Raw genomic sequence first — 16,466 nt, forward strand, 5'->3', positions numbered from 1 at the left:
GGCCACCACTCTGCCCCACTGCAGGTGTCCTGCCCTCCCCACACAAGGAGGCATGTGGCCAGCCAGGGTCTAGTACCTCATCCCCCTGAGTGAGGCTCTTGGGGGCAGGACCGTACCCGGACTAGTTAAGTTTAACGAGTGACCGCATCTGACACATAGGCCTCGGCCCCAGGTGCGTAAGGAGGGGACTTCCACAGATGCAGATTATGACTTTGCAGAAGTGCCGAGTCTCCTGTGACGCTCTCCCCTTCGGGGGATGGTCTAAACGTGGGTGGACGGCCTGTGGGCAGACCTGCCTTCACCTGGAGGCTGACCCTGTCCTCGGCCTCTCCCTGGCCAGTGGCTCCGTTCCTGCCTGGAACGAAGTCATGGGTGGTGGCCCAAGGTCTGTGGCTATTGAGAGAAGCAAGATTCAGAACTCTCTAGAGAGCTTGTCCCACTAGCTGCTTCAACAAGATAAACCGAGGCCTCTGCTGAGCTCTGGGCATGTCAGCTAGGGTGCTGAGGGTCCGGCTTGGCTCCTCTCTGCACAGAAGTGGGGCGACTTTAGTGACCCCAGTGCAGGTGAGCCGAGTGCACGCCAGTGTAGGTCTCTACCTAGAGGAGCACCTTTGTCCGCGGGGCTCTCCAGCAACGGGGAGGACACAGGAGCCAGAACTGCTCATCTGAGCGAGGCTCACACTCGCTGGGGGTCTCCACTGTGGACATGCACCATAACGTCAAGGACAAAGAAAACCTTAACAGCACCAGAAAAAAAAGGCCCATGACCTCGGAAGACATGGAGGCCCAAGGTGCCAGAAGCAGAGGCGGGGAGAAGTGTCTTCCCATAACCAGGCAGCCCGTCATTTAAGAGTGAGGACAAAACACTCAGATACGTGGAGGCGAAGCGGGCTGACCTCAGAGATGCTTACAAAAACAACAGTCGTAGAGCATTATTTATTTCAAGGAAATTTGCTGAGCCCAAAAATTGAGAAAATGTCACTAAATTTATCTACTGACTGTAAAAACAAAGCCTATTAATTTTGTTTCCAAAGCAAAACAAGGCTGAAACTCTAGAGGCAGGTATCAGGATCATAGCGGGGCAGGGAGGAAGCTTACATGCCGGCCATAGGGTCCACATACTCTACAACTATAAACTTGGCTGGAAAGGGAACTATAAGTGTTATAGTCTGCTTTTGAAAATTTAAGGGTACTCAACAGAAATTCAGTATTTATTTATTCATTTACTTACTTACTTATTATTTTAAGTCATCTCCATGCCCAACATGGAGCTCGACCTCATGACCCTGAGATCAAGAGTGGCACGCTCCACCAACTGAGCCAGACAGGCACCCCAGAAATTTAATTTACAATTTCCAAATAAGCAACGAGGAAAAAATAGAGAAGGTCATTAAAACAACAAAAAAGAAGGCAAAACAAACCAAAAATCCCTAAGGTGGTAGGCAGAAAATGCAAATTGAGATTGTAGAAATAAGTTCATCAATCATCACATAAATGGACTAAATTCAGCGACTAAATGACGGATTATCCACTGGATTCACAGGCGTGGGCTCCGCTTGTCACAGAAGACACACCTGAAGCCACATGGACAGCGAAGTCACGGCACCAGGACAAGTGGTCTGAACACACACCCCCAACAGGGGAAGAGCAAGATTTCTCAGAAAAAGAAAACTGAAGGAAAAAACATGAATAGGGATAGAACTGCTAACCAACAGTTTGCCCCGTGGTGACCCTCGTCCCTCTGGCTCTGGCCCCCGGGGGACAGCCCTGCTGCTGCAGCTCCAGGGTGCCCACCAGGTCTGCAGAGACCCAGCCCAAACCCTTCTCCTTGGCACGCCCTGTGCTGGCCTCCTACCCCCCTGCCGTCAAAGCTGATCCCAGCTCCTGGCTGCCCGGCTCCTCCCGCAGGTCCCAGGGACACACGGGCATCCCAGGGGCCCCCCCTCCTGACTGGGCTGCTGCGCCCTCCTGCCCAGACCACCGTGCCCGTGCCCTCTGTCACATGCCTGTGGGCAGCCCCACTGTTCAGCTGCTTTGTCGTCTGACCTCACTCCTCAGACACAGTGTGTGTTGCACCCGGACTCCCTCTTCCTGGGACCCTGGACAGTCGCTCACCACATGGCCCCGTGTGCTGGGCACCCCTCCTGGGATATCTGTCCAGAAGCCTGGCGGCAGGAACATGGCCAGTGGGGACCTGAGTGGGGCCACCGCCCTCCTCTTCCTCCTACTCAGGGGGTGCAACCCCCTCGACCTCGTGCCACAGGGTCCTGGGCCGTCGTCTGCCCTGTGGCTGTCCATCTACCCATATCCGTGCCTTCACTGCAATTCTCCTCCGGGGACGTGTCCCGTGTAGTTGCGGCTGCGTTACGAATGCGGGCGTCATAATCTGATATTGATCTATTTGGTGAGCTCAGAGTTTACTGCATTGTTCGTGTTTTAACAAAGGACACGCTGTCCGCTGCAGGCAGGATGAAGGGCTGCTCTGACCTCTGGGGAACTCTGGGGAACTCTGGCCCCAGAGAGCACAGCAGGGCAGGGCGCCGGGGCCCCCGCAGAGTGTGCAGCGTGGGCTCCGGGGGTTCCAGAAGGGCCGCCCAGCAGCTGCGGCCGTGCACGCAGGACTGCGGCCCTGAGCAACCGACCAGAGATGCAGGGTCCACGAGGACAAAGACGGCCCCACTGCGGCTGCTGAGGACACGGGGGGACACGAGCCAGGTGTCCGGTGGCCCAGGGCAGGGGAGGGGCAGCAGGGAGAGGTGGGCAGGGGACAGCGCGGTCACCAGGGGCCCCAGAGGCGAGGTCACAACCAGGTCAGGGCCACACTAAGAACTAGAACCACAGTTTTCAAATTCACTTTTAGGGCTTGAATCTTCTTCAAAAACCTTTTTATGTAGAAACCCAACATAAAACAGAAAAGGAGCTGGAGTTTTAGAGCATGAGCTGATTCCAGGGGTTCTCGAAGTAACTTATGACCCGGCCCGCTCAGCCCAGGGGCTGGGGGGCACCGCAGGTACGGTGCAGGTGTGGGCGTGCCCCCCACGGCGGCTGCTTCCACCCGTCAGACGCTGCTCTGTTTTCCGCAGAGACGCTCTCCAACAGACGGGAGCCCAGCGTGTCTCCAACACGCCTCCCCCGACGGGAACGCCAGGCTGCGCACCAGGACCTGGTTCTCGGCGCCGCCCGGCCTCAGCGGGCCCCGGAGCGCTCGCACCACTTCCTCCCTTGGGGGCACCTGGCTCCCGCCCTGGGCTGCGAGGGGAGGACGTGTCCCAGCCTCCCCTGTGGTGGCCGGGGCCAGGGGCCAGGGTGGCAGGCGGCTCTGCCCACAGACACACCTGGAGTCCAGTCCCCGGGCCTCGTGGGGACTCAAGGGGCATCTGTCCTGACCCTGAGAGCCCAGCACCAAGGACTCCTGGCCGGGTGTCCATCCTGGGAGGAAGGTTCCAGGGGAGGCCCAGGGCACAGAGGGGAGACACGGAGGATCCGAACATGGACACCAGCGACCGTGGGCTGGCTGTGGGCGGGTGAGTCCCTGGCCTTCGGGGACCCTGCGCTGTTGACGTGGCACTAGAGTGTTAGACATGACGCCAGCGTGCCTGCCACTGAGTGGACATGGGTGATCGGTGGGCGCATGGCAGCCCGACCTGTGCTGACCCTCGGCTGCCCCAGTCCCACCATCAGCCTCAGTGCTGTCTGGCACAGCCCGTGGGCGAGCTGGGGGGCCAGGAGGTCTTAGGTGGGGGCCATGCTGGGGTCTCCACCTCCATGGACGGGGCTCCCAAGGAAGCAAAGCCCTCAGTCCTTGGTCAGAGCCAGAAAGGCCAGCCTCATGACACGAATAGGGAAACTGAGGCGGAAACGAGGCTGCCCCGAGGCTGCACATGTGGGTGTGGACCTCCACCGTCTGGACGCACCAGGCGTGCAGGCGGCCTCCCCTCTGCTCCCAGCAGGCACCCCGCCAGGCATGCTGGACCTGCCCACTGCCTTCAGTAGGCTCAGCCCCAGGGCGGCCGACACCCCTGCAGGAGCCCCTCCAGGGGGACCAAAGGCACCAACGGGCCGCTGACCAAGCCGCCAACGGCCAGCTCCCGGGGCACCTGCTCCTGGCTCTACCTGGGGAGTGGAGTGCAGGACGGCATGGGGCCGTCCAGCCAAGGGTCGTGCCCTCAGGGAGCCGGCATGTGTGTGTGTGGATGCGAGGCAGTCCGAGCCCAGGGGGAACCTTCTGGAAGCCTCGTGACGCAGCAAGTGGGGCTGCATTCTGTGTCCTTAGAGGCACATGTTCCAAAGACAAATCAACGTCCTTCTGTGATCTCCTTCGTCAAAGAGAACTATTATTTTTTGAAAGTACTTGATATAAATCGTAGCATAAACCAAATAATTATGTAAACATTTTTGGGAATCAAAATGTTCAGTATTAAGACTGATACAGTGTCAAATCAGTGGGATTAAGTGAAGACCCCGCAGGGCTCGATCTGATTCTCCCCAGTGGCACGTGGCTCCCTAGTTACCACAAGGGAAGACCACGGACAGCCGGAAGCCTGGTCATGCGGTGTCAGGTGTGATGCTGAGGGCCGTCGCCCCGAGAAGAGCCGGATGGCGGGCAGCCTGCTCGGGAGACGGTGGCCCGAGTGTGTCCCAGCCTCAGGCGGGAGGATCGCAGGCTCGTCCCCCTGGAGAAAACACCACGCCTGGGGTCAGGCCTGGGGGGGGCCAGGCCACACACAGGGCAGGGGTGGGGGGTGGTTAGGTGAATGGGCCCCGTGGGGCCTGGAGGGAGCGGCACAGAGAGACGGGTCAAGGGTCAAGGCTGAGCGGCGGCAAGGCCTTCGGTGGTAGCCACAGCCACCGCAGGGACAGGGGCCGCATGGCCGCAGGGCCGCAGACACAGACCACCTGGCTTATCCGTCACAGGAGCCTGCCAGGCCCTGGCCTAGAAAGTTCCTGTGGGGCCGCACGTCCCCCGGGGGGGCCACACAGGCAGCCCCAGGCCGTGGGACGCGTACACGCACGGGGCTGTTTGCCCGGCGTGCAGACCCCGGGCAATGCTTGTGTCCTCTGCGGAGACGTTACTGAGTTTTGCTGGGAGACCTGCTGCCTGGGGGATGCTGGTGGGCACTGTGGGGGCCCGCGTGGCGCCAGCGTGGGTGTAGCGGTGGGGACGGAGCAGAGGTCCGTCTGAAAACCAGCCTGGGGCTGAGCAGGCCTCGCCCTGGGACCTCCCTTCTGTCGGCCCCAGCTCGGTCCCCTCTGAGGTAGAGCTCTAGTTTACAGAGGATGCCAGCTCACTGGTGCCTGGCCTCGGGGCACCCTGGTCGCCCGGGTAGAACTGCCTGACGAGGTCCCTCTTGTTGATCTTCCCCATCTGGTTCCGCGGGATCTCCTCCACCAGCAGGAACTCCGAGGGCACAGCATACGGGGCCAGGACGCCCCTATGGAGACAAGCAGGGTCTGAGCAGCAGGAACTTGGGGCCCGGACGGCCCCCTCCCCATGGGACAGGCAGCCTGGTCCCCCAGGGCCCAAAGCCCAACCATATCTGGTGCCTGCCCCGGGAGGGCGTCTCTGCTGTGACTGCGAACCCGGAGATGCCGCGGCCCATGTTCCAGCCCACCCGTGGGCAGAGGACAAACCCTCCTCAGGGCCAGGCCTCCCAGAGCCGGGAGGAGCAGGTCCCACTCTCGGCTGGCTGTCACGACAGCAGGCCACGGCCAGACGGGTGGAGCAGGCAGGTGGGTAGGGCTAGGGGACCCTTGCAGAGCCCTGGGCATGGCAGCCATGGCCACGTGGGCTGGGGCTGCGCTCCGGGCAGAGCCCTGTGATAAGCAGTGGGAGGGGCTGGTCTGTGGGTCCGAGAGCTGCCCTGCGTCCCGCACTCCCACGAGGAGCCCCCATTAGATGGTGCGTTCTCCCGTGAGGGGCCACGTGGACGGGTCCTGCCACCCGCAGGCTCTACTCAGAAACTCCTCCTTGGGCAGCAGGCACTAGTTCTCTCCTGAGGCCCTGTCCAAGCCACCTGCCCCTTGCCCTCCGACAGCTGCACATGGGGCCACATCCCCTTTGTAAGGAGAGCACAGCGTGCCGCCAGGCAGGGGTGTGCCCGGGGCCAGGAGGCCGTGTGTGGCCCTCTGGGCTGCAAGCTGTGGGGGCAAGCTCAGCCACTGGGGAGGTATCGTGGTGAGCTCATGACACCCCACTGAACGCACCGTCACTCGGGGCGGCTCGTGCTGAAAGCAGCCAGCCGCAGGCCAGCACGGGGCAGCTGGGGGTGCAGGTGAAGGCTTGTGAGGGGAGAGGGTGCCCCCCCTACGGTCCTGGCAGCTGTGAGTATGGCCGGCAGCCCACAAGGGTAGCACTGGGCTGGGCTTTGCTGGAACAAGCCACCAGGACTGTTCAAGGGACTCTGGCGGCATGGCGGGGCGGCGAGCCCGAGGCCCGATCACGGAACGCACCCCCCTGAGCACCCCAGCCCCATGTCTCAGGGGTGTGTGGGCGGCTCTCCCCACGCCTGCTTCCCCGGCGGCCAGCCAGCAGCAGACCCGTGCCAGAGCCCAGAGAGGGAGGCCCGAGGCGCCGGCCGCTCCCGGGGCTGGGCGGCCAGGTGAGCAGGCCATGGAGCATGGTTGCCCATCATCCGGAGAAAGCACCCTCAAGAATGAAGGCCAAGTTCAAGGCATTTTCAGACAGAGACGCAGACAGTCCCCACGGGAGCAGACCGGCAGCAGAGACAAGCGGGAGGCTGCCGAGGAGCCCGCGCCCGGGGACAGGCTGGGACACGCGTTGTCTCCTGGGGACTGGACCCTCTCGGAGAGACGACCCTTGAACAGAAATACAGCTGACTCTTGAACAACACCGGTTTGAGTCGCATGAATCCACTTATATGTGGGTTTTTGGGTAAATACGGCAGAGGACTGAAAATGTGTTTGGTCTCCCTTGTGATTTTCTTCCCCTTTTCTTTTCTGCAGCTTACCTCGCCGCACAAGAACACGAGACACGATACGCACAACGTACAAAGTACATTCGATCGACTGTTCTCGGTGAGCAAGTCAGTCTGCTCAAGGGACAGCCATGCTAAGAGCGTGCAGCGAGAACAGTAGAGGGTGTCGCCGGGGCCCGGGTCGGGGTGCAGACGGCGGTATGTGAGAGCAGGGCGTTATGAACCCTAACTTAGCAGCCACTTTTGAAAAAAGGAACAAAAGCCACAGAAGTTAGAAACGATGTAGAAGTGTTAGGAAGGACGGCTGGGGGCCCGGGCATTTCCAAGAACAGCAGGCCGTGGACGCAGAGGTCTGACGACTCTACCTGGGACATGTTTGCACGGCGGACCCCATGCGTTTAGACTCGCCTCAAGGCCAAGTTGAGCTGTTTGTGAAAAAGCAGGCTTCTGGGGAAACATGGTCCACGGAGGAGGTGTCCTCCCGGGAGAAGGCGTGGCGGGCACAAAGTGAGGATGGGACACTAAGCCAAAGCCCACCACTCCTCCGTGGTCTCATCAGACATCAATTGTGGGTCAAGAGCACGGATCCTGGATTCTTCCCTGGTGTGTAAATCCCACGTCCCTTTCCAACTTGGTATCTGGGGGATAGAAGGGCAGTGGGTGGGCCGTGTCCTGGGTCCTGCAAGCGTGGCGCTGTTGCCCTGCTCCAGGCCACGCTCACCCCCTCAAGGGGACACTGGCTCTGGCCCGAGGAGCACAGACTGAGGGAGGAATCTTGAGAAAGGAAAACCACGGGAGCGCAGAGGTGACAAGGAGGGAGAGCACCTTCCCTAAGAGCCATGTCCGGAGAGGCAGAGTGAGGATCCAGAGTCTGACCTGGCCCCCGTGGGCTGCGTGGCCTCAGCGTCCCCACCCAGTGATGGCCCAGCTTGAGGACACAGAGGCCTGGACGCTGGCCTCACTGTGGGACAGTCCTGGGGACGGCGGGTGGGCTGCCTGCTCTGACCTCCCAGGGGTGTCCCCCACCCCCACTCCAAGCGCAGAGCCCCCGCCTCAGGTCTTCCCACGGCCTCGGTCACAAGCCTGGCAGGTGTGCACACGGCTCCTGAGAGCGGACCCCGACGCTCTCGGGCGGAGAGCTCAGCACAGGGTGTGTGGTGTTTAATCGAAGCTGCAACAGCGACTAGAATTTTCTCCTTTGTTGAACACCCTGCTCCAAGTGTGATTCTGCAAATCCAGGGGAAGCTAATCGCCCAGCTGTGCTGCCCCTTCATGAAATGAGGGGCTCCTGCTGTTGTGAAATCATGTTGGACGAGCCAAAAATATCTTTAGCGCTGAAGAGGGAGGCAAGTTGGGAAGGAAGGGGGTGCAGGGAGCGGGCAGAGGAAGGAGAAACTTCTCAGATTGGAAATAAAGAATTTGGGGGACATTACTAACAGCTTCCTTTCTGAGCTCGGGGCTGTGGCCATGCTGTCTGTCCCCCGGCCTCTGGCGTGACTGACCGTGGGGTGCCACAGGCATAGGGAAGGGGGACTGCGCGTGTCGGCACGCAGAGAAAGCCCTGGGGCCATGGCACGTGGGCATAGAGGCTCTGGGGACGGTCTAGGGTAAGGTGAAGGTGAGCGCGCGGGGACGCATGGTGAGGGGACAGGGCTGCGGTGGGGGCACAGGCGAGGGGAGCACTGTGGCCCCAGCTCCCAACAGCCACATTCAGCACAGGGTGGGTGGGTGAGGGAGCAGGACGGGAGGCTCTCTGCCTTTGGATTCCTTCTGAAGCCGGGGGAGGACCCTGCACCCTGTCCCATGGCTGGGGCTCCCACCCCGTGGTCCCGGCTCTGTCTGTCTCCCCGGTGACCATAGTTATAAAGCTTCCCTGCGGCCCTTTGTGTGTTGGAGGCAGCCTCGGGAATGTAATGTATCACCTGACCTTCTAGGCAACCCCCCGACCCTGAGATGGATGGTGGCAAGACCCGAGACCCTGCCTGCCTCCCCCCGACCCCGGGACAGTCCACCCCCAACCTGTCCCTCCCTCCAGCCCCACGAATTCCCCTGCCTGCCCCTACCTTGCCCACTCTTTGAGCTCCCTTTGGGACAGCGAGTGTCCCTCCTGAAGGGTCACCACTGCAGTGAGCCGCTGGCCCCACGTCATGTCTGGAACTCCAATCACAGCCACATCTGTGGACAGAAAGAATGCTGTGCCGACTGCCGCAGGCTGGGGACGCACCCAGAGGGGAGCATGGGGTCAGCATGGCTGGTCCTCCCGGGGACGGGGCGAGGCCCGGTCCCCACGTGTCTCCCGGCTGGAGCTCAGGGTGGGGGCTGGCTTTCCTGCATCTCTGCCCTCCCTGCACTGCCCCAGGGCTGGGGACAACCCGTGAGCCACGTGGGGGGGCCCCTGCCATCCCCAGGGTCCTCAGCCTGTGACCTGAGGTCAGGGGCAGGTCTGGGTGGGGTCCACACTTCCTGGACCAGCAACCACCGGTGGCCACTCTGGCACAACCAGGATGCTCAGCCCACGGCCACCGGGAACAAGCCGGTGCTGCTGAGCCGACCAGCAGCAGCCCGGGCAGGCCGGGACCCCAGTCGCGGTACAGAGGGTGGGGGGCGCACGGGGGGCAGGCGGAGGGACCCCTACTGTGTGTGCCCCAAGGTGGGTCACCTGGTCCGGTTCCGTCTACAGACAGAGACGGAAGCACGTCTGGAACGCTGCCAGACGGTCAGGTCTGCACCCTGCTCGCCACTGGAGGCCCTGCCACGGGCCAGGGGGCCACGTACCCGTGACGCTGGGGTGCGCTAGCAGCAGCCGCTCTACCTCCAGGGCGCTGACCTTGTAGCCACCACTCTTGATGATGTCCACGGACGTGCGGCCCCGGATCCAGTAGCTGCCGTCCTTAAACACGGCCGTGTCGCCTGAGAAAAGGTGCCCCGGTCAGGACGCGTGCCGGGCCCAGCATGTTTCGAGGGGCACCTGCGTGGTGAGCAGCGCCCCCCCGTCACATGCTGGGCGCCTGTGTCTGGGGGCATCGATATCCCCACACGGTGACCCGTGCTGGGGCCGGGGTGCACGGGGGCCGTTTCAGGACAAGGCGGCAAGCATGCAGCTCAACGGCTGTGACCTCAGCCTGTGGTCCAACCCCAGACGGCCCTGTGCAGACCGCAGCGTCCCACAACGGCCGATGGGGGCCGCCTGTGAAGACCAGGCTCAGAGGCAGGATGGCCGGTGTGGTCACCACCCAGCTCGGCCCCTTCCCGCTCTTTCTCAGGCTCCTGCAATCAGAACAAGAATCGGCCGCCTCCTGCCATCCCACCGTGGGCCCAGTCACAGCAGGGTCCTAGTGGAAAGGACATCACTGCAGCCCCCCTTCATTCGTGGGGTCTCCCGGGCTGCAAGGCAGTCACACGGAGTCTCTGAAGGAGGAGAAAGCCCTCCTGCCCCTCCACGTCAACTGTGTGGTTTCCTGTCATGCTTCCCCACGTGGCAGTCCCCTCAGAGGCCCACCTGGTCCCCTCTTGGGCCATGCTGGGCGATGGGATGCTCACCAGGCATCCTAGCATGAGCAGGTGGTGGGGTGGGGGAGCGCAGGCTGATCAGGGGACGCACTCAGAACTGAGGCCCGGTCCCAGAAACAAGGGCCCTCAACACCCCTTCCAGGCCTTTCTGCTCCATTTCCTTGGGTGTTGGCTGACACAGACGCTGAATCCCAGCACAGAGACGGTGGCTGGAGGCCAGCGCTGTCCCCAAACTCCCATGAGTGTCTAAGCCATGGGCAGCCCACCTCTGAAGGGCAGGACGTGCCCAGTGCCAGGATGGGGCTCACAAAGAGGGGTCCTGGGCGGCGAGGGCGGAAGCCGTGTACAGAGCCCTGCCCGACATCCACGTGTGACAGCGCTGCCCGCCTGCCGTGCTCCTGGGCGGGACAGAGCCCCAAGCACAGCGTGGCGGGAATGGCTCGGGAGGCCACGCGGCTCCCTCAGCTTCCCCTGCGTCTGCGCACCTGAGTTAGCAGCTCCCAGGAGGGCGGGTTAAACAGACAGCAAGCGCCCAAACCCCAAAGACCCCGGAGCAGGCAACTTTAAGGTTTTGGATAAACTGAACAAAGTAGGAGGGGGGAACAGACGCGCTGCGGCATCTGAGGAGTGTGGGCAGTCCTGCGGACTCCGTGCGGCCCGGCGGCGCCTGCCATCCGCGGCGGGAAGAAACCCTCACGTGCCTCCCCGCTGCAGCTGGGGGACAGACGGGGACAGCACCGGCCCAGCGCGCATGCTCACGCCCAGGGGAGGCGGAGACACTCCTTGACGAGCACACCCCCTCGTGTGCTCCTGCGGGGGCCCGGAGCCTTCCCTCTGGTGCCACGTGACACACGCCAGGCCCGGCCTCACCGTGGACACCAAGCTGCCTGCTCTGTGGCCAACGTCCGGCCCTGCCTCTGGGGAGATGCGGGCTGAGCCTGTTTTCAGGCGGTGACGCCCAGCACGGCCGGCTCCACACCACGGGGCTGCACCCCTTCCGTGCTGCCCCAAGTGTCTGCCTCATGCGGGCTCTGGTGTGGAGCGTGGGGGCCCAGCCGGGGGATGTGGAGGCCAAGGGAATCATGCTGAGGGAAGCAGGCCAATCCCCAAAGGCTACACTTGTCGGGTCTGTCTCTGTGCCACTCTGAACAACAAGCAGTGGGCTGGGGGGCGAGGGCAACAGACATGGGGCCGCAGAGCAGCACGGACCTACATGTGTGCTGAGGATGGTAAGCAGAGTCCACACACAAGTGCACATACATGTGTAGGGCTGGGGGGCCCTGGACAGCCCAGGGATGGGCTCTGGTGTCGTGCTGGTGACCAGGACGTGGACACTGGGGAATGGTGTGAAGGTGCAAGGGGCCACCCTACTCGCCATCTGCAGCTTCCTGCGAATCTCTACCTATTGCAAAGAAAGCGTTTTAAGAAACCGCTGTTTGGTTTGTGGAGAAGTCCTGCCTCCCCTGGGGGCTCACCCCCAAGTTGAGTCACTCCAGTGTCTGCAACACACTCTGACTAAACAATAATTTCAGAAAAGAATCTGTGTTAACTAAACTCACGACCAAAAGCAAGCACAAGAAACTGCCCACTGCGATGCTAATTAACGCGCCCGATGAGGTTGTCTGTCCATCAGGTGTCAGCACCCCGCCCCTGCTGGAAAACACCTGCCCTGCTCTCCCGGGGGTGCAGGGCGGCAGCTGAGAACCCAGCCCCCCACTCTGCTCCTGGCGCATGTCGGGCACCATCAGGCCCCCTGAGCCTGGCACGGGCTGCTCTGGCATCGCCCCAAGACAGGGCTGGGGGGCTGGGGCAGGTAGGGGGCAGCTCATGGTGGGTCGACTCCCCCCCGGCCATGGGGCAGCTCGGCCTCCCATGTGTCCTTCCTGCTTTCAGCCCCCAGGTGTCGGCCAGGCTCCGGAGCGGAGAGAATCAGCCGGACAGCTCCCAGCATCGCAGGATACGGTGTCCCGAGCGCCAGCACGAGGAGGGACGTCAAAGTCAGGGCACCCAAGGCACTCGACTTGTCCGACGTGGACTCTGGGATGGAGAAGATTCTCTAGGACTCCAAAGAGGGGAAAGGTCGTACGGTGCCAGGAAGGACGACGTGGCTGCAGCTGGTAGAAGCGTGGAAGCCAGAAACCGAGAGAGCGTCTCTAACCCTGAACTCTACCTCGCCTGACAGAGCGAAGACGCTGCCAGACACCCACTCCCCGAAATGCACACCCCACACCTCTACTGTCGGGAGGCTCCTGGGGAACGCAGCGCGCAGACTGTGGAGCAGAAGGGAAGGAGGGAGCTGCAGGAGGGGCCTGGCGGGGCGGCGGGCCCAGGGGTCTCCCCCGAGCGGCAGGGTGGCACTGGGGTGCCTCATGCAGGGAACCGAGAGCACAGAAGGACCACGGTCCCCATGAGGCTGCATCCACGGCCCCACGGTGCAGACACTGGGGGGACGGGTGTGGAGAGCAGCCTCAGAGCCAGGTGCGAATGGCCACTGGTCAGACCCGCGGGTCTTCCAGCCATGCCCGCGTCACTCTGATAAAACCCGAAAACTGACCCACACTCCTCTGCCCAGGGGTCTGGGACCGACATGGGAACAGCGCAGGGACCCCAGGAGCCAGCCCGCATGCCGCTGGAGCTCGACACCCAACAGAGGGAACGCGGCCTCACGTGGCCACTGGGTCACCGCGCCACTGCCCACGGAACAGGGTCCGAGACTAGCCTTATGAACGCAAAGCCTGACAAGGGGCAGGAGAGACCCAGGAGCGCAACCCCGCGAGCCCTGGGAAACAAAGAACTTTGAAGCAAGATAAAAAACTAGACACGACACATCCAAACCGTCCGCGCACAGAAGGGGCCGCCAGTATGGGGGCCTAGCCAGCTGCAGACTGCACGGCCGGTCCCGCCAAGCATGCCCGGAGGGGCCCCGCTGCCTGGCACAGCCTTCCCGGTGACCCTGCCTCCCGGGTCAGCGGGCGCACAGGTCGGTGACAGCCGTCCCCTCCGCGCACCCACACCCACTCACACGCAGCACGCGGCCTACTTCCTAACTGCGCCTCACTGGCCGAGACGGAAGATCTTGTCGGAGCAGGAAAGCAGAACCCCAACTGCGGCGAGGCAGGAGGTGAGCAGACACGGCCCGAGTGCCACTGAGGCCTTCTCCATCGGAGGTGTGAAAGGTTAGCGTGTCGCGCTGTGTCGCTGAGAGCGATGACGCTCACCGAGGGAGCGCCAGAGGCCAGGCCTCCAAGGAAGGAAGGAGCCCTCCCACAGGGGACGGCGGCCGGCGGCTGTGAGAACCGCGCACGTGCAAGACGCGTCATCCGTTCATGTCACCGCTCTCCAGAACACGGTTTCTAAGGGCCTCCCGACAGCTGCTGCTGGACACCTGTGGACACGGGCGGACTCCCCGCCCGGGGTCCCCGCCCCGCACTTTATTAAAAACGCTGTGGCAGACGTCCGTGCGCCCGGCTCTGCCCGCCTCTCGTCATTCCCTTTGGCCCAGAAAACACTCCTGACCCACAGTCCCACCTGCAGGGGAAAGGACCTGCCTCACGGCAGCGAGGCCCAGCTTGGTCAGAATCTTTCAAATTCGGCGACAGGAGGCCATCTCTGTGTTTCTCTCTCACGGTGAGGAAGACCCCGTATCTTACGTGTTTTTATGGCCAGCTTCTCTGCTCTCCTGGGATCTGCCCATCGCCAGGGCTGCCTGGGCCCCATGAGCGCGCCTCTGGGGAGCATCCCCACGTGGGCACTGATGCCCGCCAGGGCCCCTTCTGTCGCCCTGCTGTGATGTGTGTCTCTGGGAGTAACGTCACGTGCTTGCCCTGGAGGAAGGCAAGAACCCACCGATGCTCTGGTGGATTTTCCCAGGGTCCTTGCTTCCCATCTCCTAAGTGCCCTCGACGTCCACGTCGTGACGGTAAACAGTGCACGATGAAGGATTTCTAGAGCAAGTCAGAGGCCGTTCGTGTCCTTACGCTCAGTCAGCAGCATGTGAGCTGAGTGGCAGGCGTCAAAAGAACTGTAAGGTCTGGTCAGCTCGGTCCCCATGTCCGTCCGTGTCCCCAGCTCCGTGTCCTCACCTCCATCCCATGTCAGCTCCTTGTCCTCGTCTCCCTCATCTCTCATCATCTCCGTATCCTCACCTCCGTCCCGTGTCCTCACCTCCATTCCATGCTCATCCTCGTGTCCTCACCTCTGTCCCGTGTCCTCACCTCCATGTCCTCTGTCCTCTGTCCTCTGCTCGGACAGCAAGGTCAACATAAAGGCCCGAGGGCGCCTGGCTCCTGGAATCACCTGTCCCCCTGCCCTGGGCTCGTGCTGGTGCCCGTGGGCATGTCGAACGGCTTCTCTCTGGTCGTGGTGGTGCTCAAGTAAGAGCTGGGAGGAGGGTCACCGTGGCTGTCGGCAGAGTTTCTGGGGGGAGACGCTGGGTCTCCTTTGTAGCAGCCGTGACCGCTGGGGGCTGGCAAGGAACTCCTTGCACATCTGGGGAAGGAGGACAGGGCAAGGCAGGGAGGGCAGGAACGGCTGGTGACCTCTGTCCTCTCACCCAGGCGTGGACCTGGCCCTTCCCCGAGGCCCACGAGCAGCGGCTCTCCAGCTCCCGCCAGAACCCGTGGCAGGAGGGGCTGGCCAGGGAAAGGGTTAAGTTTAATTTACCCTGATTTCTATTTAATATCATGCTCTCCCCGCAGGAGCCGGCAGCTGCGAGCTGATTGCACCCGCTCATTATGCAGCCCTGTATCGCTAATGGCCTGTGACAAAGGCACACGGCTCCCAGGCCTCACCCCCGAGAGCCAATTAAACACACACACTCCCTTCCTGTTTGCAGCGCATTACAATGAAATTAAACTGAATTTCAAAATCATTTTCTCCTAAAGACATCTCTTTACAATAATTAATGCATGCTATTCCTTTTCAACTCAAATATTCATCAGCAGCATGACTGAATGTTTTAACGCTGACTGCCCCACACTTTCCTTTGCTGCCGCCCGGCAAATCTACAGGGCTTGGGTTCCTGTGCTTTTAAAGAAAAAAAAAACCCCAAAGCTTTTATCTGAATTTAAAAATAAAAGAAGCTGGCCACAAAGCAAGTCAGGTTTCCACACAGGGACCATTCAGAGGCCTGCAGGAGGGACGTACAAACCTGCACCTGAGGGACAATGACGGACAGGGGCCTGCCACTGTCACACCGGCTCGTGGGAACGCCGTGCTCACGATGGAAGCCAGGCGTGTTAACACGCTGACCGCACCCTCGCACGGAGACAGGGCGTCCCGAAACAGGTGACCAGGGCTCCTGGGGCCCGACACACGGAGCCCTCTGCTCCCGTCAGGGTTCCTGAGGTCCGGCCTCGCTCTGAAGGCTGACAGACGTCCACGCTGCACGCCCTTCCTAACCACCCGCGCACCAGCTTCCTGTGCCCAGCACGGAGGCTCAGGGGAGGCGCAGCTGCCGGGACGCGCACTTCACAGGCACAGAGCAGAGAACCACAGACAGCTGCAGGACCACAGCGTGGACGTGAGACTGGCCGGGACCAGCAAGTCTGGACCCAGTGCCACCTGGCAGTGTGACAGGAAGGGGGCCCTCGACACCCCCCACCAGGAAGACCCTCCATCTGCCCCCTTCACGCCCAACCCTCACCTGGTAGGCCTACACAGCACCCCGAGACTGCCGGGCCCATGCGGGTCCCTGCTCTGTCACTCGGTGACCTCAGGTCTGTGACAGCAGCAGATGAGAGTGGACACGCGATCCCGCCCCCGAATCCATGCCAGTCTGAGCTCAGTGAGGTGCTCGTGCGACCACTGTGTGGCCACGAGACTAGGGGCCACAGCCACCAGCTTTCTCCTAAGAGATGCGTGGCAGTCCCATGGCAGCCCGCTCCACCTGCTTGCAGCCTTTCTCCTCAGCTCTGCGCCCCACAGGACAGGGAATGAGGCCGGCTTCTGGCTCTGGGGCCGCATGTGGGGAGATGTGAAAGCAGACCTTTCTTTTTAGAAAATATTGTCTTAAGATTACTA

At 61.9% G+C, this 16,466-nt stretch overlaps 1 protein-coding gene across 9 annotated transcripts in view; it reads right to left on the bottom strand.

The window, feature by feature from the left end:
- Positions 1-1,199: 1,199 nt before the first annotated feature.
- The window catches only part of ACSF3 (acyl-CoA synthetase family member 3), a 105,502-nt gene continuing 90,235 nt past the window's right edge, over positions 1,200-16,466 (bottom strand). For 5 of the 9 annotated variants that reach the window (XM_036119809.2, XM_036119808.2, XM_078062708.1 and 2 more), the window contains 4 exons: positions 9,711-9,845; positions 8,999-9,110; positions 5,290-5,432; positions 1,200-4,673 (listed from right to left, as the gene is read on the bottom strand). In XM_036119809.2, the coding sequence (XP_035975702.1) occupies positions 4,645-4,673; positions 5,290-5,432; positions 8,999-9,110; positions 9,711-9,845 (419 nt within the window). In that variant the 3' untranslated portion in view covers positions 1,200-4,644. The other 4 variants (XM_078062709.1, XM_036119812.2, XM_036119813.2 and 1 more) reach the window with 4 other exon arrangements.

Source organism: Halichoerus grypus, chromosome 15, assembly GCF_964656455.1.
Source record: "Halichoerus grypus chromosome 15, mHalGry1.hap1.1, whole genome shotgun sequence".
Classification (NCBI taxonomy): domain Eukaryota; kingdom Metazoa; phylum Chordata; class Mammalia; order Carnivora; family Phocidae; genus Halichoerus; species Halichoerus grypus.